We start from the raw sequence: 27,280 nt of genomic DNA, 5'->3' as shown, positions 1-27,280 counted from the left end.
GGCCTTTCTAGACTATCCCAGAGGTCATAGGGCCTGTAATATATGACACCATAGTAAGCCGGGGGGAAACTAAGGCCTCCACTTCTCCAGCCCATCCAAAGAAGAGGAATCTATACAGGTAGGACTGGCAAACAGTCTTTACCCAGATGCCATCCTCCCAGGGGTATAAAAACCTTCTGGTCTTTATTGACACTTATACTAGATAGGTGGAAGCCTTTCCAACAAGGAAGGACCAAGACAGCTCAGGAAGTACTAAAGGCATTATTAAAGGAAATAATTCCTTGGTTCAGACTTCCATGGTTTTTACAAAGTGATAACAGTCCCTCTTTTATGGCTAGGGTTACCCAACAAATCTCTAGTGCCCTAGGCGTCTGCTACCACCTCCATGCTGCCTGGAGGCCTCAGTCATCGGGGAAGGTGTAAAGGGCAAATCACACTTTAAAAAGAACCCTGGCTAAACTTTGTCAAGAGACATCGGAACCTTGGACAAAACTTTTACCCAGAGCCCTCCTGAGAATCAGGGTGGCACCTAAGACGGGGCTCAGGCTCAGGCTCCTTTGAAGTGACTGATGGAAGCCCTTTTTACCTTCAGATATTTTGGTGGGCACTGACACCAACGAGCTCACTGAGTAACTGATTAATCTGGGACAAGTCCAAAGGGCAATTTCAGAATCTGGAAATCAGACTTTACCAGCCCCAGCCAAGAACCTGACCCCATTCAGGTTCAGCCAGGAGATTCTGCCTCCTAAAAACATGGAGGGAAGAGTCCCCCTCTGAACAATTACTACCCAAGTGGAAGGGGCCTTACCAGGTCCTTCTCAGCACTCCTACTGCAGTGAAGGTATGGGGAATCACTAGTTGGGTGCACCTTTCTAGAATCACACCTCCCCCTCCCCCTGAGTCTTCAGAGGACACAGAGGATCTTGGACGGCCAGAAGAGTCCGATGGTTGAGCGAACCTCTTCAAGACCTGAAATTGTGATTTAAGAAGGACAAAGAAACTTCACAAATTCAAGGCTGAGAACCCACAGTCACTGTTTCCCTTTTGCCTCCTGTTACCACAGGCCACCCACAAATGAACTAACACGCTCTGGTGCATGTGGACGCTTATTACCCCTCCTCTCGTTCCTTCTCACTTTCATTAGCCTTTGTGAGTGCCGCCCTGCTTCAGCACCTACACCCGAGGGGGCTCTGTTCAGTCCATGCTGGGTTCAAAAAGGATTGTTCACTTTTAGCTCACCTCCGCCATCATGAAGTCATTATTCACCCTAACCTTTCTCTCCCTCTTTTGGGTGTCCACACTAGGGAAACGGTAATTTAATGCAATAGTAAATCTCTCAAGAATTGCAGCCCATGGAGAAAATCTATCCCGGTGCTGGATCTGTCATCCCCACCCTCAGAGTGACACGTACGGATTAAAGGTATGACATTTGATGTCTAAGAATGACACCCGACACCCTCACTCTCACCCTGGTCAACGGTTCTGCTAAACCTATCCCTCTTGAAGTTCATATCCCGTCCCTAACGCAGCTTGCACGCTTGGATCTCACCCCTCACATTAGTATTTCTAACCAATACCAAGTACTCATTCTCAAGTGCAATGAGACTAGCCTGTCTTGCTGCCCCTGCCCCTAGTGACCAGTGGAAGAGGGAGGGAAAACGCCAGTTGTCCGGCGTTTACAATATGGCCCTCCTAAGGCCTACGGAAAAGTCCCCACACCTCACGACCCCTCTTGTAACGGTGGCCTCTCTCCTCAAGCCGCGTGGTACACCCTCTTGGGCAGACCACTTACAGGAACGGCTCAGCTCCTCAGAAGTGCGCCAGGCATGCACTCCCCCAGACGCCTGTCTCTCTGCGGCCTGAACATAAACCAGCTGCCTTCTCCGAACAGCCCCAGCTCTCCTTCCCCTCCCCAGGATTGGCTGTGGCCTTTCCTTGGATAGACAATGCCCTGCTTGCAGGACAGGGCACGCTAGGCCAACTAAGTAATCAGATGAACCTAGGTGTAACCATCCATAATATCCGCCACTCCTGAAATAAGAGGCTGAGGGGCCTCATCCTGGCAGGAACTGGAGCAGCTGTTGTTTGGTGGCCCCATGGGCGGCTTTGCCTACCTTGAGGCAATGCTTTGTAACCTGCCAGATATTCTGTCTCCTCTGGCCAGGACCATGGGGGATCCCCCCTTTATTTCCTAGCAAGTGTAGTGATGGATAATAGACTGGCCCTGAACTATGTGCTAGCTGAACGGGGAGGGGTATGTGCAGTAATCAAAAAAATGTGCTGCACCTACATCAACACCACTGGCCAGGTGGAAGAAGATATCCAAAAGATAGATGAACAGGCCCAATGGCTACACGCTTTTGGAAAGGGTAACCCAGTGCCAGCTCCGCATGGACTGCAGTCAGAGGGGTGTTACCCAACATGACCTGGTTCCTACCCCTGCGTGGACCTCTGATTGCAATCATATTGTTGCTGATTTGGGGCCCCTGCCTTTTTAATCTCCAGTCTGTTAAGTCTGTTTCTTCAGGTTACAACAGTGTCACCTACAGATGATGGTATGCCAGGGATTTCAGCCCATCCTGCATGAAGATGGGGACCATCAACATCCACTGGACAGGGCTGCAGCCTCCTTCTCCTCCCCACCTCTATCTCTGCCACTGTAGATGACCCTGAGACCTCCTGTCTCCGACAGAGAGCAAGGTGATCTGGACCCCACTGGTAGGGACAGTGGCCCTGCGCAGCTTGAAGCAGCCACAGAAGACGCACCATCGACCCTTTGACCCTTAAAAGATTTTAAGGGTCCAGACTCCTCGAGGGGGGAAACGTTAGAGCAGGCAGTTAGCCAGACATGAGCAGAGGAGGGAGGCAAGGTCATGTGACAGGAGACCGTAATACATCTTGCAGTGACAAGGGTTCTAGCGGCAAACACAGAAAAGCGGGAACCTCCGGGCTGACAGGAGACCATATATCTTGTGAAGACAAGGGTCCTAGAGGCAAACAAAGAAAGGCAGGAACCTCCTGGTCGGAGTGTAACCTTTTGCTCATTATGCCCTCATTACAGTAGAATTAGCATTGCAACCAGAGCAGTACCCATCATGCACCGGCACCATGACAGATCCGAGCAAAACCAAATAAGGACAGAAACTCCCCCTCCTCTCGGGAAGGTGGACCTGGGATGAAAACCAGGAAATTACCCCCCAAACCCCTCCCTTCTTGATGAATACTCCACCCAATCATTTTCACATCCTGTATAACCAGCTTGCCGAAAGGAACTCACTGCTGCTCACCTGAGCCTGCCTGCGCTCCCTCCTGAGATTGTACTGTCACTCAATAAATCCTTTGCTTACTTGGCCTCTGAGTCTCATCTCTGAATTCTTACTGTGACAAAACAAGAACCTACCCTCCAGCAACAGTATCAAAGGCGAAAACCTTCAAGTATAGGTTTCAATCCATTCATGAATGATCTCTATGTTACTAAGGAAGACAGATATTTGGGAGAAAGAAATATGCTTAGCTTGTGGAGGGAGAGAAATAAGAAAGAAACAAATACACCTGTCCTCTTAGTTAGAGCAAGACAACTATATCTATGTCCCCTGGTGCTGTTGTCAGAGGTTCACTATTGGACTGGAAGAAATGTGGGTCTGACCTAGAATAACTTTACATCTTACACCAACTGACTTCTTCCAGTACTATTCTTCCAGAGAGGAAAAGATGAACCTCCTTGGGCAATTTGCTGAAAAAGGCCCACAACTAACACTGATGCACTTTAAATTTTATGTCCTTTTCTGTAAGTCAAAGTAATGAATGTTTTTAGAGCCATGACCACCTTCAAACAGGAATGATTAAAAAAAAAATATCCTGAGCATGTTCGTCACCTCAAAGGCAGGGAAGGAAAGTTGTTTAACACCCACTTTACCTTCATTTGCAAGGCACTCATTACTCTTCTGGCAGGAGAATGACCTCACTGACGAGCTGTTGCATGTGTTTACTTCCCTGTGTCTGAGCAGCGCTCACTGGTCTGCGATCACGCCTGGACTTTGGGATGCTACTCTTTCCTCTCAGGTGTGGTTTATAGCTGGCTTCTCTACTCCCTGTATCTGGGAGACAAACCTAGGGCACAGCCCACAGTGCAGAGGAGCTGTGGCTGGCAGTTTGAGAACATCTGGAAGGGGAAAGGTTTTCCACTGATAGCTTCTGTGTTGCAAAAATCATGCTCTATGTGCCTTTGTGCCCATGACAATTACATTTGGCAAAATGAGTTTTAGTTATAGAGTATTCCTGGTGATTAATAAAGTTAATTACAGGATCTAGCTCACTCAAGAAGACTTAATTTTAATTATACTTCTTTAATATTTTGACATAGGTATCCAGCTAAAATCGACTCTTTGATTTTCACAGCACTTTATTTATCATTCACGTAAAAGCCACAGAAATAAAAATACTGATGGAGAGCCCAGTATAATCTTTATTCCGCATAAGGTGAATGAAGTATGTTTTAAAATATACTAAACTAAATTTATGTGGCAAAAGTATAATATTTTTCTAAGCCCTCCAAAGATAGCTTAGTCACAGCTTCTTACCTTTGATGGAGGGTTTGGCACTGAAGCTGGAGGTTCTGGAAGCCTGAGGAGTAAAAAATAAAAATCATAGTCATGGTTTTTCATAGACAAGCAAACAGAAAAACTGGGCCAACTTCAGACTTAGTAAGTCCTACTTTCATCTAGTAGTTTCACCTCCATATATCTTAATGCAATCACCTCAGTGGAAAGAGTGAAATTTCTCTAAGTGAATAAATGTTCATTTGCCTCCTTAATTCTAAGTATTGGAATTGTCTGAGCTAAAAAACAAAATGAGAAGTCATTTGCTGAAATGGAATTGCTTTTCTTTAGCCTCTAAAAATTTGCATTTTGGTACTGTATTTTTTCATCATAAATGATGAATCTAGAATATATATAAAAGTGAAAATTCTTTTAACTGTTCACAAAAAGTCATACAAACTTTACTTTTCTTCTCTTAAAGTTTAATTGACATATCTTTCTCCTCAAGTCTTTAACCAAAACTTAAAAATTTCAGCAGTAAAGAATATAAAAAAATAATGGAATACAAAGACATAAGGTCTCTAACAAGATAAGCAGGTACAAAGAAATCCAGGAAAATATTAAACAGAAGGATATGTTTATCAATTCAAAGCAGGCTTTCAACATACTATATTACTATACTACAGAAACCAGTATCTACTAATTGTTTTTTTAAAGTAGGACCTAAAATGTAATTTGCTAAAAACAGCAACTGTACCTATTAAAAAGTCATCTTATATTCATGTATCAGAGGAAAAAATTATTATAAGAATCAGGAAAGGTTATTAAATCATCACACACATGAAATCTGAACAACAGTTGCTAAAATACAGAAAATAAACATTTTTTTCAGCCTAAGATAAAGTCTTTATATTTTATTAAAGATCATTATGAAGGAAGGAACACAAATCAAGTCATTCTCAAACGCTTCTTCCCCCTCAAAGACACAGATTGTGTTTCATTCTTCATTGAGTTCCAAGCGTTGGGCATAATAAAAATACTTAATGAACGTCTAATGATAATAAAAATGGTATAAAACCTTTAAATATAACTTTCAAAAATATTCTCTTCTGCCATCTACTCTTTCCTTCCTATGAACCAAATTAGTTAAGGCTGGCTGGGGATAAAATTTTAACACAGTTTACCCTCTAATATCAAAACAACCGATAACTCCAATCCTAACACTCAGGGGTTCCTACAAGTAGTATCCATTAAATCAGTTTGTTCCAATCAAAAAACTATCCATTAAAAATCACCTCCAAATCATACAGTCTAGGACATAACTCAAGAATAATCTCTTATCAGAAAAAGTGATATAAGCCATAAAGAAACCCTATTTCTTGGAAACCAAGAAGCACAATTATGCTTAATTATGACTAAAGCTGAACCATACTTACTTTAAATATTTAGATAAGTCATCACTTAATTCTTTAGGGATGTAATCAGATATCAGACCATGGGCATAACGAATATAATCCTCTGAAAGAAACAGAATGGAGAATGAAAAAAAAAAAAAGTAATAATTATGGTAGTTTTAGAGTCAAATTGACCAGAGTTCAAATTCTGGCACTGTCTGGGCTTAGAGAGTCACTTAAGCTTTTTTTGTGAAACGGGGATGCTCATATCTATCTGTCACAGTAGTGGGGTAATCTGATGGATGGATATGTAGGATGATATCAAAGATATGATGAGATAATCAAGCACAATACAGTAGATGCCCACGAAATAAGAGGTAAAAACTCAGGGTTCTTTTCTTAGCTGAGGCCCTTGAATACAAATAAAGTTCAAAAATCAGATGTAACAATATGAAATATTCATGTCTTTTTAAAAGACTAATCTTTTCTAGGTCTGTTTCAATATAAAATAAATCTAATTATTGAACAGTAAATGAGTATGCTCATTTAAGAGAAATAATACATATGTCTCTATTAAGTACTTGCTTTATAAGAGTCCTGAATGTTATATATACCCCCAAACTAATAAAATGCCTTAAAAAATAGAAAAAACAAAACTTAGCAGAAAGTATAATCATTACTTCTAAAGCATTTGGATTCTCAGTACTAAAATGAAACTCTGGTATCAATTAAATACAGAACATAAGAGAAAATTTGTTTTAAAGCTCTGTTCCTTAATTCAGTATTTTTTGTAGAATACTAGGGGATAATCAAACTTAATAGATGGGATAATCACAAGGGGATATAAACTACCAAAAGCAATGTACCAGGTTTGTTGCTGGGATATTCATTTTCTTCTTTTTTTCCTTTCTCTTCTACCTTCAACGTTAGGATAACAATTTGCCTCAGTATTACTTAGAAAGTGCTGCCTGGTCCACCTGATCTCAAAAAGTCTTCTGTAAGAGATTTTCACTGCCAGCACAGAACTGAAAGTTATCACTGGACCCTTCTTAAAATATGCTCATGGTTCTGAGTTAGTAATTATCTGATGAGTCATGAATAGACAAAGAAAGTTATTTTAAGAAAGCCAATATACCATCTGTTTGCTTCTTCTGGTAGCATATCAAGCTAAAGATCTAAAAAAGGAAAGAATGTAAAGAGTATAAAGCTTACTTTATGGCTGGGAACCTAAATGGTCATATAGCCAAGCCCAGACTCATATTTAGAGATTGGTACAAACATTGGCCTCAGAGCAGAAGACCTGGCCTGCTAGCTAGGATGGGTGACCTTGAATAAGTCATCTACTTCTCTAAGACCACAGTTTTTCATTTCTAAAATGAGAAGATCTGTCTAAATAACCTCTAACACCCCTTCTCCTACTTTAACAAAAATCTATGGTTTTATCCATCCATCCATGCATCTGTCTATCTGTCCAGCCATTTGACTCAGTCCCTTCTCTTCTTTTGTTAAAGCCAATCAAAGACACTGATAGCTGGTAAACTCAGATGTTAAGGGCAAGTCTACCACTCCCAGAATGGCAGGAGCCAGCTATTATCCATATGTACAACGTACTGTAAGGTGGATTTCTGCAAATCAAAGATTGCCTGAATGACCAACAGGCCACCGTTCCTAGTTCTTTTTTTTTTTTTTTTTTTTAATGATGAAACTCTGGTGTTTTGGAGTTGTATACTAGAACAGGGGAACACTGAATTGGAGCTTAAAGTCAGAATAATGTCTGTCCTACCATTTCAGAAAGTTAATTGTATTAGATAGCTGTTTTTATTCAACTACACATATAACAATAAGAGGACACTACATTGTAAAAAAGCAAAAAATTTACCTTAATAACCTAAAAGAAAAAATTGCCAATTGAATAAAGTTTCATCTAAAATCAAAATATTGAGACCTACAGTAGGACCTATGCTCCTTGAGAGTAAGATGCAGATACAGCTCATTGGAAATCCTTGTGCCACACGAACGGTACAACAAAAAGGTTATGAGTGTGGGCTTAAGAGTCAGGCAAGCTCCATTAGTAGCTCAGCTCTACCATTTACTAGCTGTGTGACTTTGGACACAGCCTCAGGACTCTCACTGTAAAATGAGACTTAGATGGAGGGTCAGATGGGCTAATGTGTGCACACTGGCAACTTAGTAAAAGGCTTGGCACACAACACACCCTCAGTAAATGATAGCCAGGGTTGTTAGGGCTGTTATTACTGTTAGCGCAAAATATATATTTCTTGAATGAATGATTTAAGTATCAATTAGTGAAAGAAGTGAACTACGGCAGAAATACTACTTGGTTCTGAAATAAAATGCACACCTGCCACAAGATCTATGAGAACACATTGGCAAGAATGTGAAGCTTCTGAGACATTAAGATTTTAAAATCATAAGACTGGCATTTACTCCGGTCAGCAACTTACTCCAGACAAAAATAATTTCTGATGAAATGATTTACTTACCTTCCTTGTCACTGGAAACCGGGTCACCAGAGAAAAATGCAGTAGACTGTACCCGGGCACTGACATTTACATTATTGGTTTTTAATGCTGCCATAGTCTGATTAACCTATGAAATAACCAAAAGGGGAATATCAGGGTATTTTCAACTAACTTTAGAAACCCCATGACTTTCCAGACAGTCCTCAATCCAGTTAAGATCCAGGAAGACGTAGTTGAGGACCTAGAAATACCTTCACCAGATATCACAAGATGAGAGATAGCTGCACATTTGAAGAAAGGTGAAGGGTAGTGACAGCACTACGGGATGAGCTCAGGACATGGACTTCCTAAGGCCTACACAATATGAGAGCACTGACTCTGGAGGCAGGCTGCTTGGGTTTGCTCTGTGACCATGGGCTAGTTACTCAACCTCTCTGTGCCTCTATCTATGAGAGGGGGATAAAGATAGTACCTATCTCACAGTACTGTTGTGAGGATTAAACAAGTTAATGTATGTTAAGCTCTTAATACAGAACATGGCACAAAGCTTATATGTAATGATTTTCTAAATAGAATAAATAATATAAATTTCTCACTTCCTAGGAATTTAAGAAAGGAAACACAATCAATAAACATAAACCTCACTTTGCTATTTCATGTCATTATCATTTGCTAAGAGCAAAAACAAAATGCCAAGTTTCTGCTCAGCACTTCTCATTCTTCACCTACACAGAATTCTACTAATGCAAATACTACTTACCATTAAAGCAAATGAAAAGTGAAACATGGGTACTTTTCAAATCTTTTCACCACTTTGTACATAAGAACCTGATTAATTCTGCAAGGTTCATTTCCATGTTCCCAAGTTCCCAATGTGCTCAGTAACATGATATTACAAACATGTTTTTCACATACAAGATAGAAGAGAATCTTAGGAAGCAGTACTAGAACTGGTATCCACTGAACTTACAAAAACTTTGTCATCCATAGATCTGGTCTGGTGAGATTCTTTATCACGGTGAAAGTATGCAATATCCTTAGACCAGTAGCTTTTTTGTTTTTTCCTTTACTATACCCATAATAAGAAATACACAGCAACCCAATACCCCAAACCATATATAAATATGTTTCATACAGTCATACTTAATACTTGCCCATACTCTGTGCTATCTTTTAATACATCCTATCCTATTCTATTCCATTCCATTCCAAGAGAAATACTGATTGTGATCCACTAAATCGATTTGAAAAACACTGCCCAAGACCTTATATTAGGTCTAATTCTTAGGATCACTAAGATACAGGGTTTGCCTGGAAGATGACCCCTCTTCAGCATCCAGACACTAAGCCTGAATCCCATCTGCCTGGTTCCCTGTGGGTCATGTGTGAGCAACGTCGACCTCTGAGACGCCTGTAGGACTGACAGCATCAAGTGCACGTAGCCCTGGTATTACCTGGCTTGAAAGACTCAAGTCTACACCAACAAATAGCAAGAACTTCTTCATTCACTGGTGAGGACCACAGGGCAACGGGGATGCAGGTCAAAGCAACACATCAAGCTAAGTCCAAAAATACATGAATTAGGGAGAATGAAAAGCCAAAGATTCTTCTCCCACTTGGAGGTCTTTGCACAGCCTCTCTCTTGTAGTTGTATGTTCAAGATGGTCTTTGGGGTCAGGCTTACGACCTTCTCTAAATATGTTTAAAAAGGAGCATTAAACTCTTTCTGCCACAAGGCATTGGAGAGGTACTGTACCTTTTTTTCCAGCCATTTTAATGTCTTCTCTTTGCTGTACTTGTAATATTTCTTCTTGTCTATTTCTGGATTAAATTAAAAGAAAAAAAAAAGAGTGCAGTGGATTAAACAAAAAATAAACTCGTAAGTTTATATCGTACACAAGATAAGAGTTTGAAAATATTTCAGGGAATTCCCTGGCAGTCCAGTGGTTAGGACTCTGCTTTTACTGCGAGGGCCTGGGTTCAATCTCTAGTTGGTGAACTAAGGTCCCATAAGCCGTGAGGCGTGGTCAAAAAAAATAAAATATTTCCTAATATTTTACACTTTTGAAAAACTCAATTTATAACCCTGGGAGCATACGTGAGACTTTAAAAAAAATCCCTAAACAGAACTGGGGTACCTCAGATCTCAACCAACTATTAAATGAGTGGGAATTTAAGCAAATTATCAAATTATACAAACTGTTTTTATTCCAAGGAGAAATTTTTTTTCTCTTCTTTTTATTGTATCTATACGAGATGGTGGATGTTAACTAAATCTACTGATAGTCATTTCAAAATATATGTAAATCAAACTATCATTTTGTACAACTTAAACCTACACAGTGATATATGTCAATTATTTCTCAATAAAACTGAAAACAATTCTACAAATAAATCTGGAGGAAAGGTAATTTTTTAATTGAAGTATAACTGACATACAATATCATATTAAGTTTCAGGTGTAGTGATTTGATATTTATACACATTCTGAAATGGTCACCACAATAAATCTAGTCATCGTCTCAAAAGGTAATTTTTAAAACTCAGCAAATTAACATACCGAGCAATCTTAATTTTTCTGAATAATTTTAAGCTCACCTCAACGTTTTCAATGAAAGACTCCTTTTCTAAAATAAACATGGAAACCCCAAGAAAGAAAATTGAAGCTAAATGCAGGTGCCTACGAAGTTCATTGCATACATTCAGGAAAAGAATCTTGTTAATTATTTAGTGCTGTTCTGGTGGGATCAGTGGAGAAAGAAGAAAAGATATATCTATCTTTTAATGTATTACCAATATAGCCATAGCTACTTCAAGGGAATTTAGATTTATGATAGGCTCAATCTGGCCCTTTATGGGGATAAAAGTTTCATCTCATATAAATTATACTTCCTCTCCTCACAATCCAGCTAGCTTTATGTAATCTAACGGCTTAATGTCATACATGGCATATGATATTAAGCCGTTATTTCCTTGGTAACACTTCATTCACAGGGTTTCTTGCTTTCTGTGCAGTCAGCAGATGCAGCTCTTCCACTCCGGCCTCCAGCCTCCGTGCAGGAGTTACCTTCGTGACCACTGGAATTCCCACGGCCAGATGCAAACTCGCCACATGTGACTCTGCTAGAATTACGTAGAATGACGCTTTCTCTTTCCTCATGATCATGGTGGGAAACGGAAACTGCTTGTTCAGGGGTGGTTTTCAGCAATCTGTTAAACTGCTTGAAGTTTCACTGAACGGTTGGTATGGGGAGGGGCTGGCCTGAGCTCTTGCACATTTCCTCCCCATTTCAGCCTGTGGTCATCAACACTGTAGGCCATAGGAGGTGGATGGAGTGGGTGCTGGACCTTTGCACCCATCTCCTCAGGACGCCTCACTGGAATAATGAAAATGAGGGACCACTGCGAACGGCATTGCCAGAAGTTTGAGAATTCCAAGGCGCAATGCCTGCTCTCCTGGAGCCAAGACTGCTTGGCAAACAGCGTGCTGTGGAACCAAGGCAGATGAGGCTAGACTCAGCCTCCCTGGAGGTGACATAATATTTCTTTGTACAAAAATAGGGGGAATTCTAAGAGCATACAGCCATCACTCAGTACATGTACGCTGCTGAATGAGTCTCAGACGTTCTGATCATTGCCTGAGACAATCTCCACAGAGGCTCAGTGGTCAGGTCTCTCCCAGGAATCCCACCTTGACTCTGCCACTCACTTGTCTCTTGCCTCTACCTCCAAATTTCCTGAAAGGACATTCTACAATCTGCCATAGCTTTCCTCCCTCTCGTTCACTCTCTGAGCCCCTCGCAGGCCCCTCCTTTCCCTATGGAAATGCTGGTTCAGAAGAAGTGGAGACCAGGCTGTGAGCCGTACTGCTGGGCTGCTACACCCCCGGCGCACGGTGTCGCCTCGGGAAGCCGCCTGTTGAATGAGGTGCTGGCACAACGTCTAGCACACGGCAAATACTTAGTATGAGTTACGAAAAAATTAAAGTATAACTCGTTAATGATAATAACATCAGAATCTCCTGTATAGTCAGGCCTGTGCTAAGTTCTTCATACACATTTTCTCACTGAATGCTCAGAATGAATCTCAGGTAAAAACTACTATTTGTCCCCGTCTTAAAAAATTAGGTTTGAGTGAAGTTAAATAAATTGTCCAAAGTCACTGAGCTGGTAAACAGGAGCACTGGATTCCTTCCCAACTTGACTTCAAAGCCGTGCATCTGGTGTTCATTTTACTGAGATCGATTAGTCCTCACCCCCCTCAGTAGTTCCGACCGTATTCCTTATGGGAAAAGACTCTCCACCATGGTCCTATACAACCTTTCTCTTGGTCTTTCTGCATCTCTAATGGCTTTTCCTCTGACTCTTTTCCGGCTCCACTGCCTCCTCCTTGGACGCCAACTTGTATCTCTCTCTGGGCGTGACTTCATCCTGTCTTAGCAAGACTAAACCCATCCAGGAAGCCCAGAGGCCCGAGCTGAGGCTCTGTGTGTCATCTTCCTCCCAAATCACCCTCCTGGTCGCCCAGGCTCGAGTCACTCCTGCCTTACTTCCCACTGGATTCCGTGGGAGACAGGAACATTATCTTGTAGAGAACAACGAGGGAGGAAAAAGCAAGACAAACAAACAAAAAAACCCCAAAACAAACTGTGTCTGAAATCAGGAGGCTTAGCTTCTTGTGCTGGATCAGTTCTACTTCATTTTTTTAAAAAACAACTGTATTTAGGAATAATGTTCGTATGATTAACACACCCATTTTCGGTGTACAATTTGAGGAGTATGGCCAAATGTCTACATACAGTCATGTAACCACCAGCCCAAAAAGTTCCCCTGAGCTTACAGTCAATTCTCTCATCCCTATCCAGACCTCAGGTAACCACTGATCTGCTATGATTACAGAATTGTTTTTGCTTTATTCTAGAACATCATAGGAATGGAATCATACAGTAAGTACCTTTTTGTGACCTTCTTCTTTTGCTCAACATAATTTCTGTGAGATTCTTCCATTTTGCTGCAGCTAGCAATAGCTCTTTCCTTTGTATTATGGAGTAGTATCCTGTGTATGGATATCCCATGTTTTGTATACCCACTCACCTACTGAAGGGCATTTAGGTTGTTTCCAGTTTTGGGCTATTTTGAAAAAGTTGCTCTGAACATTCTTGCACAAATCTTTGTATGGACATATGTCTTCATAAGTCTTGGGCAAATACCTAGGAGTAGAATTACTGAGTCGTAAGAAATTGTCAAGTGGTTCGACCATTTTATGCTTCCTCTAGCCAGGCAGGTGAGTTCCCATTGTTCCAAAACTTACTGGTAGTGTCTGTCTGTTTTATTTTAGCAACTCTGGTGGATATCAGTGATATTTCCCTGTGGTTTTAATTTACATTTTTCTGGTGACTAATGATATTGAACATCTATTTATGTGCCTTATTCATAAATCTTCTTTTGTGAAGTCTGTTCAAACCTTTTGCTGATTTTTCTACAGGGCCGGATATCATCTTATTATTGTGTTAAAAGAGTTCTTTATACATTTATATATATCTTTTATCAGATATATGTCATATAAATATTTTCTTCCAACTGTGGCTTGTCTTTTTTTTTCTTAATGGTATCTTTCAAAGACCAGAAGATATTAATTTTAATGATATGTAATTTATAATTTTTTTGTATGGTTAGTAGTTTTTGTGTCCTATGAAATCTTTGCCAATCCTCAAGGTCACAAAGGTTTTCTTCTATGGCTTCTTCCAGAAATTCAATAGTTTTCATTTTTGCATTTAAATTATTGATCAACTTCAAGTTAATTTTTCTGTATGACTCTGAGGTGAGAGTTAATGTTAATTGTTTTTCATATGGATATCCAATTTTTCCAGGTTATTTGTTGAAAAGGTTATCCTTTCTCCCATTAAATTATCTTGACACCGTTGGAAAAAAAAAAGATTGGCTACATAAGTGTGGGTCCACTTCTGTTCTATTTGGTTCCATTTATCTATCTATTTAACCTTATACCAATGCCATAATTTCTTTATCATTGTAGCTTTACAGTAAGTCTTGAAATCAGGTTGTGTAAGTTCTCCAACTTTGTTCTTCTTTTTCAAAATTGTTTTGGCTACTGTAGATCCTTTGCACAGTCATATAAATTCTAAAACCAGCTTCTCAATTTCTACCAAAAAAAAAAAAAGCCTGATAGACATTCCATTAACTCTATAGATTACTTTGGAGAGAATGGACATCTTAACAATATTAAGTCTTCTAATTCATGAACATGGTATATCTCTCTACTTATTTAATTCTTTAATTTCTCTGCAATGTTCTGTAATGTTCAGTGTACTGGTCTTGCATATTTTACGTTTCGTTTATCCTTACAACTTCATGATTTTTTATATTATAAATGGTGTGCTTTTATTACACTGTCCAACTGTTCACTGCTAATATACAGAAATAGAATTAATTTTTCTATATTGACCTTATATCCTGAGAACTTATTAGTTCTAGTGATTTTTTTTTTTTTTTTGGTAAATTCTTTTGAGCTTTTTACATACATGACCATACTGTTTATGAAAAATAGATAGTTTTACTATTTACTTTCTAATCTGCATAGCTTTTATTTATTTATTTATTGGCATGTGGGATCTTAGTTCCCTGACTAGAGATTGAACCCATGCCCCTGCACTGGAAGCATGGAGTCTTAACCACTGGACTGCCAGGGAAGTCCCAATTTTTTTCTTATCTTATTGCAACTGCTAGGATTTCCACTAGCGGGATAAGGAGTTTACATCCTTATCTTGTACCCATCTTAGGGGAAAAGTGTGTTCAGTCTTTTACAATGAAGTATGATATTAGCTTAGGTTTGTCATGGATGTCCTTTACCAGAAGGAGGAAGCTCCTTCCTATCTCTAATTTGCTGAGAATTTATATTATGACTGAATTTTGTCAAATGTTTTTTTCTGCATCTATTGAGATGATCATAGTTTTTCTTTTGTAATATATAAATATGGTGAATCATACTGATTGATTTTCTAATGTTCAACCAACTCTGCATTCTTATGATAAACCTCGGTTATAATGTACTATCCTTTTTACATAGTTAATTTGCAAATATTTTTAAAGGATTTTTCCATCTAAGATCATAAGGGATACTAGATTAGTTTTCTTTTTGTAATAACTTTGATTTTGGTACTGGGGCCATTCCAGTTTCATAAAATTAGTTGGGATATATATCTTCTTCATTTAATTTCTAAAAGAATTTGACTAAGTATCATTATTTCTTTGAGTATTATTTTTTTCTTAAAGTATGGTAGAATTCACCAGTGAAGCCAGTTGGGCCTGGAGTTTTTTTCCTAGGAAGTTTTTAAATTACAAATTTATTTCTAACTAAACATTCCCCTGGACAAGATGATCACTAAGAAGTATCAAGCTTGAATATCCCAAAATACTATACAAGGATGAAGTGCATAAACTACTGTTTAATTTTAAAATTTACACATTTTGATAAGCAAGGTGGTTTAAAATATTCACAAAGGCCACAGATTACCCACAATTATGAAAAATACCATAACGTGTTCTATTGTGTCCTAAATTTAATATTTGCGAGTTTGTGAGTTAGATGACATGTGCACATGCTGGAAAGGTTTCTTTCCCTAATGTGTCTGGTGCCTATAAAACTGGTCTCAAACATCTGGAAAGACTGGGTTTACAAAATAAAGATGGAATAAAAAGGAGTCCACAATTAAATAACATGTTCAGCAATTGGGTAATCAGTTCACAAACTTGAATTTCCCTGATGTATTGTTGAACAAACTGCCTGGAGCAGATTTTCACATCTACTTTCTGAATGTTTTCCATCACTGAGAAACTCATATGGTCTCTTTTTTTTTTTTCCTGCCTCCTGGGGATAGAAACTTGGCAACTGTGCTTGGGGTATTTTAATCAGGTAAGTTTTCCTGGCTCTTCCTGTTAATCACAATGGACAGCGCAGCACAGCTTTTGCTTGCAATATGAAACAAAGTGTTATACTCAAGATGAAGTTCATAACCCTTTATTAGTCCTTTCCCGTGTCATCTCTCCACTGAATGGGAGCTTTTTTGGCAAGAAGCATGCTGAGCCCCAGAGCTAGCAAACTGAGACACATCGTTTCCCTCACTAATAAAGCAGGCAGTGCTAACTAACTAAGGTCACCGCCATCATCATTCAGGATGTAGACAACTGTGGCTGGTTTATCCGGCAGGGAGAAGGAAAGGTTCTCATAAACCTAGCAGGCTTAACGAGATCTTCAATGCCACGGACTTTTGAGACAGCATCTGGAGTCCAATATCAAAATAGCTGGCTGGGGAATTTGAGCATTTCAGGTTTTTACTCTCTCTGCACAGTGCCTGTGGGGAGGATGGAATTGAAAAAACATCAACTTTCCTCTTTATCTCTGCTCCCTGTCACGGGTAGTACCTGACCACTCTTTAGCAGTCTTCTTTGTTTCTTATTTAAAAACCCTAGCAATAAAATACAGAGAATGGAACCAAATACTAACTTAAAAACAGACAAAAATCTAAATTCAAACAAGCAGCCAGGACCCAAGGCAATCGCTAAAAGAGGTTGCCTGCAAAACAGAACGCTCACTGCCAGGATGAGAACTGTCTTTTCCTGAAGCTGTAGAAGTTCCCGCTGTCTCCTTTCCTGTCTCTCTCTTTGTGTCACGAAGAGAAATTGTTAATGGGATATACAAGACTAACAAAAAATTAAGTTTCTATTTTTACATGAGACAACACCTAAAAACTCTAACAGAGTCTCCTGGAAGTGTTACACAGTGGTAAGAAGGAAGAGAAAGAGTTGCCGTCAGACAGACATGGGTTCAAATCTTGATTTTACCACTTCAAGTTCTATGATGTTAGTCAATGTGCTTAAACTCTTCGAGCTTCAATTTCCTCATTTGTAAAAATTCAAGTTCTACTAACAATGAAAGGGAATTACTGCAAGAATTCAATAATATACGTAAAACAACAAGCATAGAGATGACATATAATAATTTGTTAATATATGGTAGACATTTTTATTATTATCTGATTATCCCCATTCTCCCACATAAACCACTTGACTCTGTATTAATCAATGGACCATCAAATGTGCATTGTCACAAATGTGCATTGGTCACTTACTGTATACCTAGTACTTAAACATCAGCAAAGAATTTAAAATTTCTAGTTCACAAGCCTTAATGGTACAAACATTTATTGAGCACTTAACTCTACACCCAGCACTCTCTGGGCACTGATTTACTTGTATTATTTCATTTAATTCCTGAAGCAACTCTTTGTGGTGGATAGTAGATACTGTTAACTGCAATTCTTAAACAATGTTCATATGCTGGTAATTTAGAGATCTCAACACTCTAAAGGTAAGAGAAGGAAAGCTTTATTTTATGATTTAGAACAACTTTGCAGAGGACTAATTATAACATATGGAAAAATATGAGGGATACCCTTAACCCTTCAAACTCTTCATCTTACAGATCAAGGATGCTGAAAAGTTTGAATGATTTGCTCAAAACTATGTAGCAAATACATTCTTAATTTTTCTTGTAGGCTATCAAATCCTGTGATCAGATTACTAGATTGTTCCTAAAGAAATTCTTTCCCTGAAAGAGATATGAAGCAAAAATAACAAAACATTAACACTGGTTGATTATTGCAGTTGGAGACAAATATTTGTAGTTTATTTGTAGTTTTTTTCCTCTGAGTTTTTCTGTACCTTTAAAATTTTTGATTAAAAAAACTGCCTCCCCTGCCCATGTACTTTCATTTTCAAAGCAGTTATATCATCAACCTTTATACATGCCAGGTTTCTAAAAACCCTAGGCCTCAAATTTTTCTTTCTTTCCTTTTTAATGACAGTAAGGCAAAACAAAGTAATTTAGGTTACATTTCACAGGGTAAAAGATGTATGCAAATCTCTAGAAGTCTTGGCAGTTCCTTCATAATTTAATTCTTCCCCTAATGAACTACATTCTGTAAATCTTAAAATAATGGAAGGTTCAAAGACAAAACAAAACAAAAAAAATTTTTTTTCTGGCCGTGCTGCGCAGCTTCCGGGATCTTAGTTCCCCGACCAGGGATTGAACCTGCACCCTCGGCAGTGAAAGCACGGAATCCTAACCACTGGACCGGCAGGGAATTCCCCCCAAATTTTTTAAAAACAAGAAATAATAAGATCTCTAATGCCTCAACCTTCAAAAAGGCCTCTTCATCAAAACAGAAGCAATTCCACATCGCTTGCTTCACCCCTTGACGCAGAACACAAATATGTGAAATATTTTTCCTCATGTCATTTCTGTATACAAGGACAGCATACTAAGACAGACATCATTTTCCACAAAGATCCAAAGAGAAACACACAGTAGCTTGAAGTTTACAATTGGTTACTTAGAGCTGGTCAAACAAGACAAGTATAAGGCATTCACTTTCTATTACAGCAGAACTTCCAAAAGTTAGGCAATGTTGCGAAGTGAAAGAGATTAGGACAGGAGTTCAGATAATGATTCAACAGACGGTCAGGGGGTCAGTGAGCAAGGAGGAAGGAATGGAAGTGAGGGAAGCTCCTGCTTTGGAACACAGGCTGTACACTAACAAATGACAATGCTTTAATACTATTTCTGAATTTGGGCTGCTGGGTTTTGGTTTCAGGTAACTGTTCTTATACAGCTATTGGAAGATTTTTGGATAATGAGTTAATCGTGTTGTCAGCTTCCATTAGCTTGGCAAAATGAAAATGACTTGTAATTATTCCTCACTGCTTTAGCTTTCAGAAATGGCTATGAGCTACTTCATTTGTCACCCACAAAAAGATTACTGTCTCCTGCCAAGGTCAGCACCAGGGAGTGTCATTAATCGGGCTGCTTTGATGAAAACCTGGGCACCACATACCCCTCAGGCTCAAAACAGAGCTCTGTGTCTGGCCAAGTGTGAATTTAGTAGACCCTTCGAATGTGAAATGCAACGAATGAGGTTTTCCCTTTTTCCACCGTAAGCTTACACTTCTTGGAGTCACCACTTTCTTGGTCCTAGAAGAACTACCATAGTTGGCCAAACCATCTAGAACCCCAAATAACCATAACTTATCAGCCCGCTGTTTCGGTTCTCACACTGTGTTTCCATATTAACTCTAAAACTACTTGGATGATTTTTGGAGACACTGATTCTCAGTCTGAATGCTATTACAAACCTGTCAAAACACATTCACACACTGCCTCACTTCCTCCTCTCAAAATTCAGATGAATGCCTACAACTCATCTCTCTGTGACCCCTAGCCTGCTCCTCCCACCCATGTCCCCTGTCTCCAGGGGGCCACCTCTACCCATCCTGTGGGTCAAGGCACAAGCCCAGAAGCCATCCTTGACTCCTCCTTCTCTTGACCATCATCCAGTCAACACACGAGGTTGCTACTCCCTTCTGGTTCCACCTCCTAAGCTCAGGCGACCATCACCTCCCGCCTGGACCACAGCAGCAGCCTCTGGGGACCGGACCTTAGCTTCTCCACACAATAGCACTACCCTACTTAAAACTTTGCTGACACTCCACTACCATTAGGTCAAGTCCAGACACATATAAGGCCCTTCACCACCTGAACCCTTGCCCAGCACTCTCTCCTGTTCTCTCCTTACTAACCTAAACACGCATCACTGAACTTCTTGGATCTTGCTAAGCATGACAAACTTTTCCATACATCCATGCTGCTACTCTGACCTTGCCTCCACTTAGAGGTTATTTCCCACAGGAAAGCAACACAATACCCCCCTACCCGCACTTCCCACCCTATCTAGGCCAGGTTATAAACCTGTCCTGTGCATCCCCACAAAACCCAGAGTTCACTTCCCTTATTCCCTACTGTCATTGCCCTACTTGTCATTTGTCTCCATCAGAGTAGAAGCAAAGTGAGGCAAAGGATAATATTTTATTTATAACTATCCCTAGAGCCTGGCTCTAGTGCTCAACATGTGTTTCTTAGTAGGTGCTCAATAAATGTTTCTTCAATCAATAAAGGCATAGATTTTATTCAATTTTACAAATGAGAAACCCGAGGCAGAAAGCAGTTGAGGCACTTACCTAAAGTCACAGCCTAGTTGAAAGAGGAGCTGAGACTAAAGCCTGAGCCTCATGAATCCTGGCCCTGCAGGAGACAGGCCCTCATATTTCACTAGTTCAAGTTTCGCAGACTGAACAAGCCAGTGCAAGAGAGGATGAATATTGACAAGTGGAAGCGAATCTGAACGACAGCTTCCCCTGTGACCCACACAGAATAAGCGTCCCATTCCACAGGCCCTCAAGCCACTGCATTCTCAGACAGAGGTCCAGCTTTTCTGGCAGCCATTAAGCCTGATTTCAAAGGCCGTAGGCCATACCTTTCTCCTCTGTCACATGTCGAAGTAACTTCTCAAGCTCAGGAAGTTTCAGCAGCAAGATGCAATTCGGAAACACGTCATCCATCACAACTTGATCCAGGGGCTGAAACTTTCCCTGAAAAAAAGACTTTAGTCAGTCAGGATGACTTTACTCCAGTCAACAAACTCATACATTAAAAAAAAGAGACAAAGATATATAACCTCATAGCTGGACCTTTAAACTAAGTTCAAAGTCACTTGTTCCACCTAAGGACTCCCTTAACGGGACAGGCTCCAGAACTGACTCTCAGCTCCCTCTAGGAAGCTCTCGAAAGCACCTGGGTTCCATCAAGTGGCAAGAAATGTTTTAATTGAAATGTTCTTTTTCCTTCAGATAGTAAGAATAATTCACAGGTTTCCCAAGTTACTGTCTTTAGATTCCTACCTTAATCTATATTCTTCCATGATCACCCAATGTGTTAAGTATTTAACTACTTTAAAACAATATTTTACTAATATGTAATGGCCTACCACACAGTCTTGACATAATCATTTCATAATATACTAATGTTTCATTCTTGTTTTCTTTACCATATATACATAAAAGAGTTTTGCAATAAGAAATTTGTTTGAATATAAAGTTAATAACAGTTGGGAGAGCTAGACAGAAGAATTATTTTTACTGACGTTAAAATAAACCATGTTTAACAGAGAATGGGTCAACATTTCGAAAGTACATACTGATATTTTTTTAATTAAATAGGAAAAGATCACATCTAAAATGTAGGGGAGGAAATATCTGAATGCCTCACGGGCTATTTTAAGGGGCACTTTAAGTATTTGGGAAGAGAGAGCAAGATGGTTTACAATGAAAGCCAACTTACCACCATAAGCTTCATTCTGCATCTGCCTCCCTGAACCAGCCACAGCACCCCCAGAGCCTCCCAGAGGGCCAGGGTGAGGATTAATTCACCAGAGTCAGGGTCTTAATGGGAAATAGGCAAACAGTTCCCCCAAATGCGGGGAGGGCCTTTAAAGGTGCATCAGCACATGTATTGATACTAAGGCTAGTTGGTGGCTTCCTCCCACTAATGCATCCTAGAAACACCAGGAATGGGAGCCACCTGAAGTTTCCATCTTCTTCCCTGAATACTTCTAGCGCCTTCCTGGTGGTGACTAGAACCATTTCTGCTCCTTAGAGATACACGGCTCACCAGCCTCACTGCTCGCCGTGCCCTAATTACAGCGGCTACCGCAGTAGCTTCCAGATAAGGGGAAACATGATTGAACTAAGGAATAAAACTTCACTAATCCACAATAAAGAACACAGAATGTAGGAGAGGAGGAGAATAAGAGACGACAAGGTGCATCAGGAGAAAGCACAACTTAAAGTTTTAAGTCAGTTTTATTACTCTCAGTATTTATCACAAATTAAATCGATATAAATACAAAATACGAGTTTTGGAAAATGGATCTAAGTACTCAGTGAGAACCCATAAGCACTTAAACTGTTCGCAGACATGAGAGTGCAAAAATAAGATTCCTCTAAGTGTTTAAATAACTCTATTCCTTAAAGCTGTCATTTCGAAGGTTTTCAAGCTGTGGTTGGTGGATCCCTGGGAGATCCAGTACCTCTGCAGGGGGTCCACAAGCTCCAAACTATTTTCAAACTAAGGTCACGACGCTATTTGCATTTTCACTGTGTCAACATCTGCGCTGATGATTTCAATGCAAAGGTGGGTAGAACCCCTGGCTCCGCAGCACCGGTCAGGGTGGTACCAGCAAACCGTCCAGCAGCCGCCGCGTTCTTCACTGCCGTGGACAAGCAGGTAAAAAACATCCCAGCTGCACTTAAGGATTTCCTTGATCAAGGAGCGAAAGCAATTTCTTTTATTTAAATCTTGACCTTCGAGTGCAGGTAGGTTAAATGCGCCGTGTGATGAAAGTCAAGTGTGGCTGAAGTACTTCGGCTGCCGCCGAGGCTCAGGGATCGTCTCAAGGAAAAGCACTGTGTGACTGTCTGAGTTGCGAGCAGAACTAGCTGCCTTTTTCTCAATTTTTTACCTGAAAGAACCACTATGAACTATGGTTATTCAGACTTGAGTACTGACAGAACGTAAATGAAGTGAACCTGTCACTTCAAGGGAAAGATTGACAGTACTTGTAGCCAACGATAAAATTTGAACTTTAAAGCAAAAATTAGAATTGTAGACAATTTGTCTGCCACTATGACAAGCTTCCCAACACTCAGAGTTTTCTAAAGAGATCACTGGTAATATTAAATTAACAAAGGTGTGTGTGTGTGTGTGTGTGTGTGTGTGTGTGTGTAATGAGTTGTGTAGACATTTGGAAGACCTGCATAATTCAGTGAGACAATATTTTCCAAATGACCAATGCATGATATTGCAAAGTAATATGCGTGAAAGATCCAATAGATTTTAATGTAAGAGAGTGTTAAAAACCAGACAGCAGACCCAAAATGGAGTCGTTTGTGCTAAGCCCAAACAGAGACTTAATTAGTTTCAGCTCACCCAGAAGTGGAACCTTAAACCAGTCAATCAGTTATCTCCTAATCAGCACTAGCTAGGTCATTTGCCTGATAGACGCCAGGCATCCCCTAAAGAAACGTGACCTTGCCATAACCAATCCCCCTTTAGTCTAGTTTAACTTTCTTGTTCTTATTCCCTTCTGGCTGTAAAAGTTTTTCATTTTGTACAGTTCCTTGGAGCTTCTTTCTGTCTGCTAGAATAGATGCTGCCCAATTCGTGAATCATTCAAGAAAGCCAATAAGATCTTTAAAATTTACTCATTTGAATTTTGTTTTTTAACGAGAACATGGAAAGTTCATTGACAGTGTTTCAGATTCCACATTGCAACTAACTTTTAAGAAACCACCACTTGTTGGTTTTTGGAGGAGTATCAAAGCAGGGTATCCATAACTATGTAAAAGGCTAATATACAGTTCCTTCCTTTTCTGACCTCATATGTGAAAGGCAGCATATTCTTTACACACTTCCACTCAAACAGTGTATGGAAACAGACTGAATGCAGAACAAGATGTGAAAATCCAGTTGTTGTCTCTCAAGCGAGACATAAAAGAGATTTGCAAAAATGTAAGACAGTACCATACTCCTCACTGACTTGTACTGTTTGTTTCATTAGAAACATGTCATATGTTAATAAGTAATGGGCTTATTATTTTTATTTTAAAAATAAATTAATAAAATTACTTTAAAATTTCTCAGTTTTAATTTCTAATGTAGTCAATATTTATAGATAAAACACACAGGAACAAAAAGTTCTTTGGGATCCTTAATGATTGTCAACTGTAAAGGTATCCTGGGACCTCTGGCTGGAACTATTACTATTAATAAACTCTGTCTTTATATCACAAAGGTAAATTTTACTCCATCTGGGATTCCTCAACTACAGCTTCCCCATTAAGGAGGTTTTGCTGGACACACCCCCAGAGTACCTATTTCACAGTGTCTCACAAAGAAGAAAATGAAAGACGATAAATCTTCTTTATTCTCTTAAGGCCTGAGGTCTTAACATTTGTACTATATTTCAAAACTAATGAGTACGTAATGAGAATTTCATTGTTAGGCTTTGTCAAACAAGTAAGGCAGGTAACACAAAGGGTTGGGCAGTTCTCAGGACTCATTGGTGAGCTAGTCCAAGATCACGATGCTGGATCTCAGGTCTGCCGATCGGTGCTTTGATCTGTACCAGCACGCATGATACAGGTGTTCTATACCAACCAAGTTAAATCTGAACTGTGGGGAGTCTACATTTGGACCATTATAAGGAGAGAGAGGAGATCATGTTAAAAAAAACAGTCTATTCTGTTTCCCCACTGTTAATATCCCAAACTGGGAAACTCACCTCTCTATCAGCCTTTATAAGGTAGTGGAGAAGTAGAAACAGAGGGTCCATGGGTGTGGCAAAGTGAAGAAGACCTCCTACAGATTAAAAAGAGAATTCAACAACATGGAAAGACAACTTAGTTATTTCACCTTAATCCCAATGTGGGAACCATTCATTGAAAAATATATTTGAAATTCCAAATTCAGAAGCTCCTCCTACACAGGCCCAAGATTATGTGATTCCCTCAAAAGGCAGAACATGGTCCATGAGATTTCACTCCAAACAGCTTCAAATCCCTGGTGTGGAGAGGACAGCCAAGACACTGAACTTGATCTTTAACTTTCCATTTCTTCTTTAGAAATCATTTTTAATAGAGGCCCTCCTCTCCCCACCTCCCAGCCCCTGCCAAAAAAAATAGCAGGGTTCAGGGGAATACAGACAGAACGTGAATCAGGCAAACATTAGGAAACCTGTATAAGTCTATCTACAAAGCTGCAGTAAAATGTAATTTCCTGTGCTTTTGAGGACGAAGCCATCGGAAAGCAATATTATTCCCTCTGGACGTGGCTTCTCCTACGGACTCTGGGCTCACAGCTCTGAACTGTCAATGGCTCAAAGCTCAGAGGTCGTTACCCGCTCCAGAACCTACCCCATCCCTCCTCCCAAAGAAAAATGCAAGCGGGCAGGAGTCGAAGAAGACTGAGCATGAGAAACTGGAATCTCTGCAGTGAGATGAGTGGCGCTCTCCAGGCTGGAAGGAAAAAAGACAAGTCAAACCAACGAGGCTGCCCGCGCCCCGCTTTTCTCTACCGCACGCCCCTCCGAGCACCCGAGTCCTTCCTCCATGGAAGTGAACCAGAAGAGGTATTTCATCAAAAAGAACAATAAACAATTCATTTATCTCCATACTCATTAATTTGGTTTCAGGAAACATGTACTGACTTTTATTCTCTTAACAGAGCAACCTACCTATACAGCCAAGAAATTCTAACCGTAAATTATATACATGAATCCATTTCATAGTACGTTAAAAAAAAAATTAAGGACATAATTTTACATGATGACATTATTTTTTTAAAAGTAGAAGAGAAGTTTATGAAAACAACCTATCAGAAGCTCTAAGCTCAGTTTATATGAGGCATCCATTATATTCAGAAATTAGAAACAGGTTTCTTGTTCTGAAAACAATATCCTGGTAGCCATTCTTAAAAACAGCTCTTTCTTTAAGGTTACATTTAAAAAGAAGACAATGATGAAAAAAAGCAGGTACCTTTGCTGTGAACCAAAAACTATAAAAAAAAAAAAGGTCTATAAAAAAAAAAAAAGCAGGTACCAAGTCAGACAGTCCAGGAGAGCTAATCAATCACTGCCTCTGAATATTTTCCAGTTTCATCTGGATATTACTGTGTCTATCCAGCCAAACTCAAAGGCAAGTATATTACATTAGAAGTGGGAACTCTCATATATTGCCAAACGAAAAATAAGAAAAGAGAACAATACAAAGGAATGTATACTTGGCCCCTACCAGGCTAAATACACAGTCTACCATTGCATTTCGGCAACTGAAAACCACTTCAAATCTTCTCATGCACACAGGTATGTGAAATTCAACACCAGCAATAAACCCTTCTTCTGGATGCCTTACAAGAAAGTCAAAGTGGCCTTTCTACCTTAGCACTAAGCGGTGACCTAAGACGGTCAACAGAAAGCAGAGGGCTTAGAAAGCAATGGAAAGCACTCTCTACGAACAATGAGAGACAGAGGGACAGAGGGAACTGAGATTGCCTCAACCACCCCATGACGCACCCTCCCACTCTCACCCAGAACTGTCGGGGCTACGTGTGGTATCCTTTTTCCTTCCGAGTCAACACTGAGCCCCATATCAAAGGAACGCTCTTAAAAGAAATAGAAATTGGGTGTTGGGTGTGTGTGTTGAGGGCAGGTGGGGTGGCCATAGTAATTTATATGAGAAAGCATTCTCTTCTCTTCTCTTCTCTTCTAGAAGCTATATCAGCATCCATTTGCAAGGAAATAAGATGTTAAAAACTTGAAGATCCTCAAAAATGGCTAAGAGAAGAGCAAAGAGTTTCCAGTGAACACAATGTGCACTCCATAGTACAAAAGTCATCTGACTCGGGGTGTGTCAGCGTTTTAGGAGAAAAATCAGAATTGTTAGTTAAAAATTTCCTACCATCTAAGACACACAGTTATTGATCTAAACTTGTTTAAATCTTTCCTTTCTCCTTGATTAAACCCTGCTCTGACGCCAACAAAGAAAAAACCATGGACCAGACTCCAAACTGGGCAGATAGATGTGAAGGATGGCGAAGTCAGGGTATGTGTTTAGTTAATGTAAATATATACACTAGTCACTTACCTGATTGAACTGATTCATTTATAAACCAAGAATGGTTTTTTTCCTTGAAAACTTTTATTTCAAACAGCTGCGGTAGACACATATTGAACAAGTAAATGGCTCCTTCCCCTGTTAAAACAAATCTGTTTTTTATTTGTAAGTTTTCACACACACACACACAAAAATCAAAAGACTATCTAATAGTTCTGAGGAATGTTCCTAATATGAACATAAACATACATAGATATAGTCTATACAAAGTGACTCCAAGGAAAGCT

The 27,280-nt window shown here is 39.7% G+C and overlaps 1 protein-coding gene across 12 annotated transcripts in view; it reads right to left on the bottom strand.

Annotated features, from left to right (window-relative positions):
* RNASEH2B (ribonuclease H2 subunit B) overlaps positions 1 to 27,280 on the bottom strand; it is a 104,028-nt gene that overhangs the window by 35,940 nt on the left and 40,808 nt on the right. For 11 of the 12 annotated variants that reach the window (XM_057532858.1, XM_057532860.1, XM_057532864.1 and 8 more), the window contains 8 exons: positions 27,024 to 27,131; positions 25,296 to 25,397; positions 24,665 to 24,741; positions 20,801 to 20,915; positions 10,172 to 10,236; positions 8,437 to 8,542; positions 5,975 to 6,056; positions 4,581 to 4,623 (listed from right to left, as the gene is read on the bottom strand). In XM_057532858.1, the coding sequence (XP_057388841.1) occupies positions 4,581 to 4,623; positions 5,975 to 6,056; positions 8,437 to 8,542; positions 10,172 to 10,236; positions 20,801 to 20,915; positions 24,665 to 24,741; positions 25,296 to 25,397; positions 27,024 to 27,131 (698 nt within the window). The remainder of the gene's footprint in view (positions 1 to 4,580; positions 4,624 to 5,974; positions 6,057 to 8,436; positions 8,543 to 10,171; positions 10,237 to 20,800; positions 20,916 to 24,664; positions 24,742 to 25,295; positions 25,398 to 27,023; positions 27,132 to 27,280) is intronic. The other variant, XM_057532861.1, reaches the window with a different exon arrangement.

This window comes from Balaenoptera acutorostrata, chromosome 18 (assembly GCF_949987535.1).
Source record: "Balaenoptera acutorostrata chromosome 18, mBalAcu1.1, whole genome shotgun sequence".
Taxonomy (NCBI): domain Eukaryota; kingdom Metazoa; phylum Chordata; class Mammalia; order Artiodactyla; family Balaenopteridae; genus Balaenoptera; species Balaenoptera acutorostrata.
Note: the sequence above shows the minus strand (reverse complement) of the source record. Positions and strands in the feature narration are given on the sequence as shown.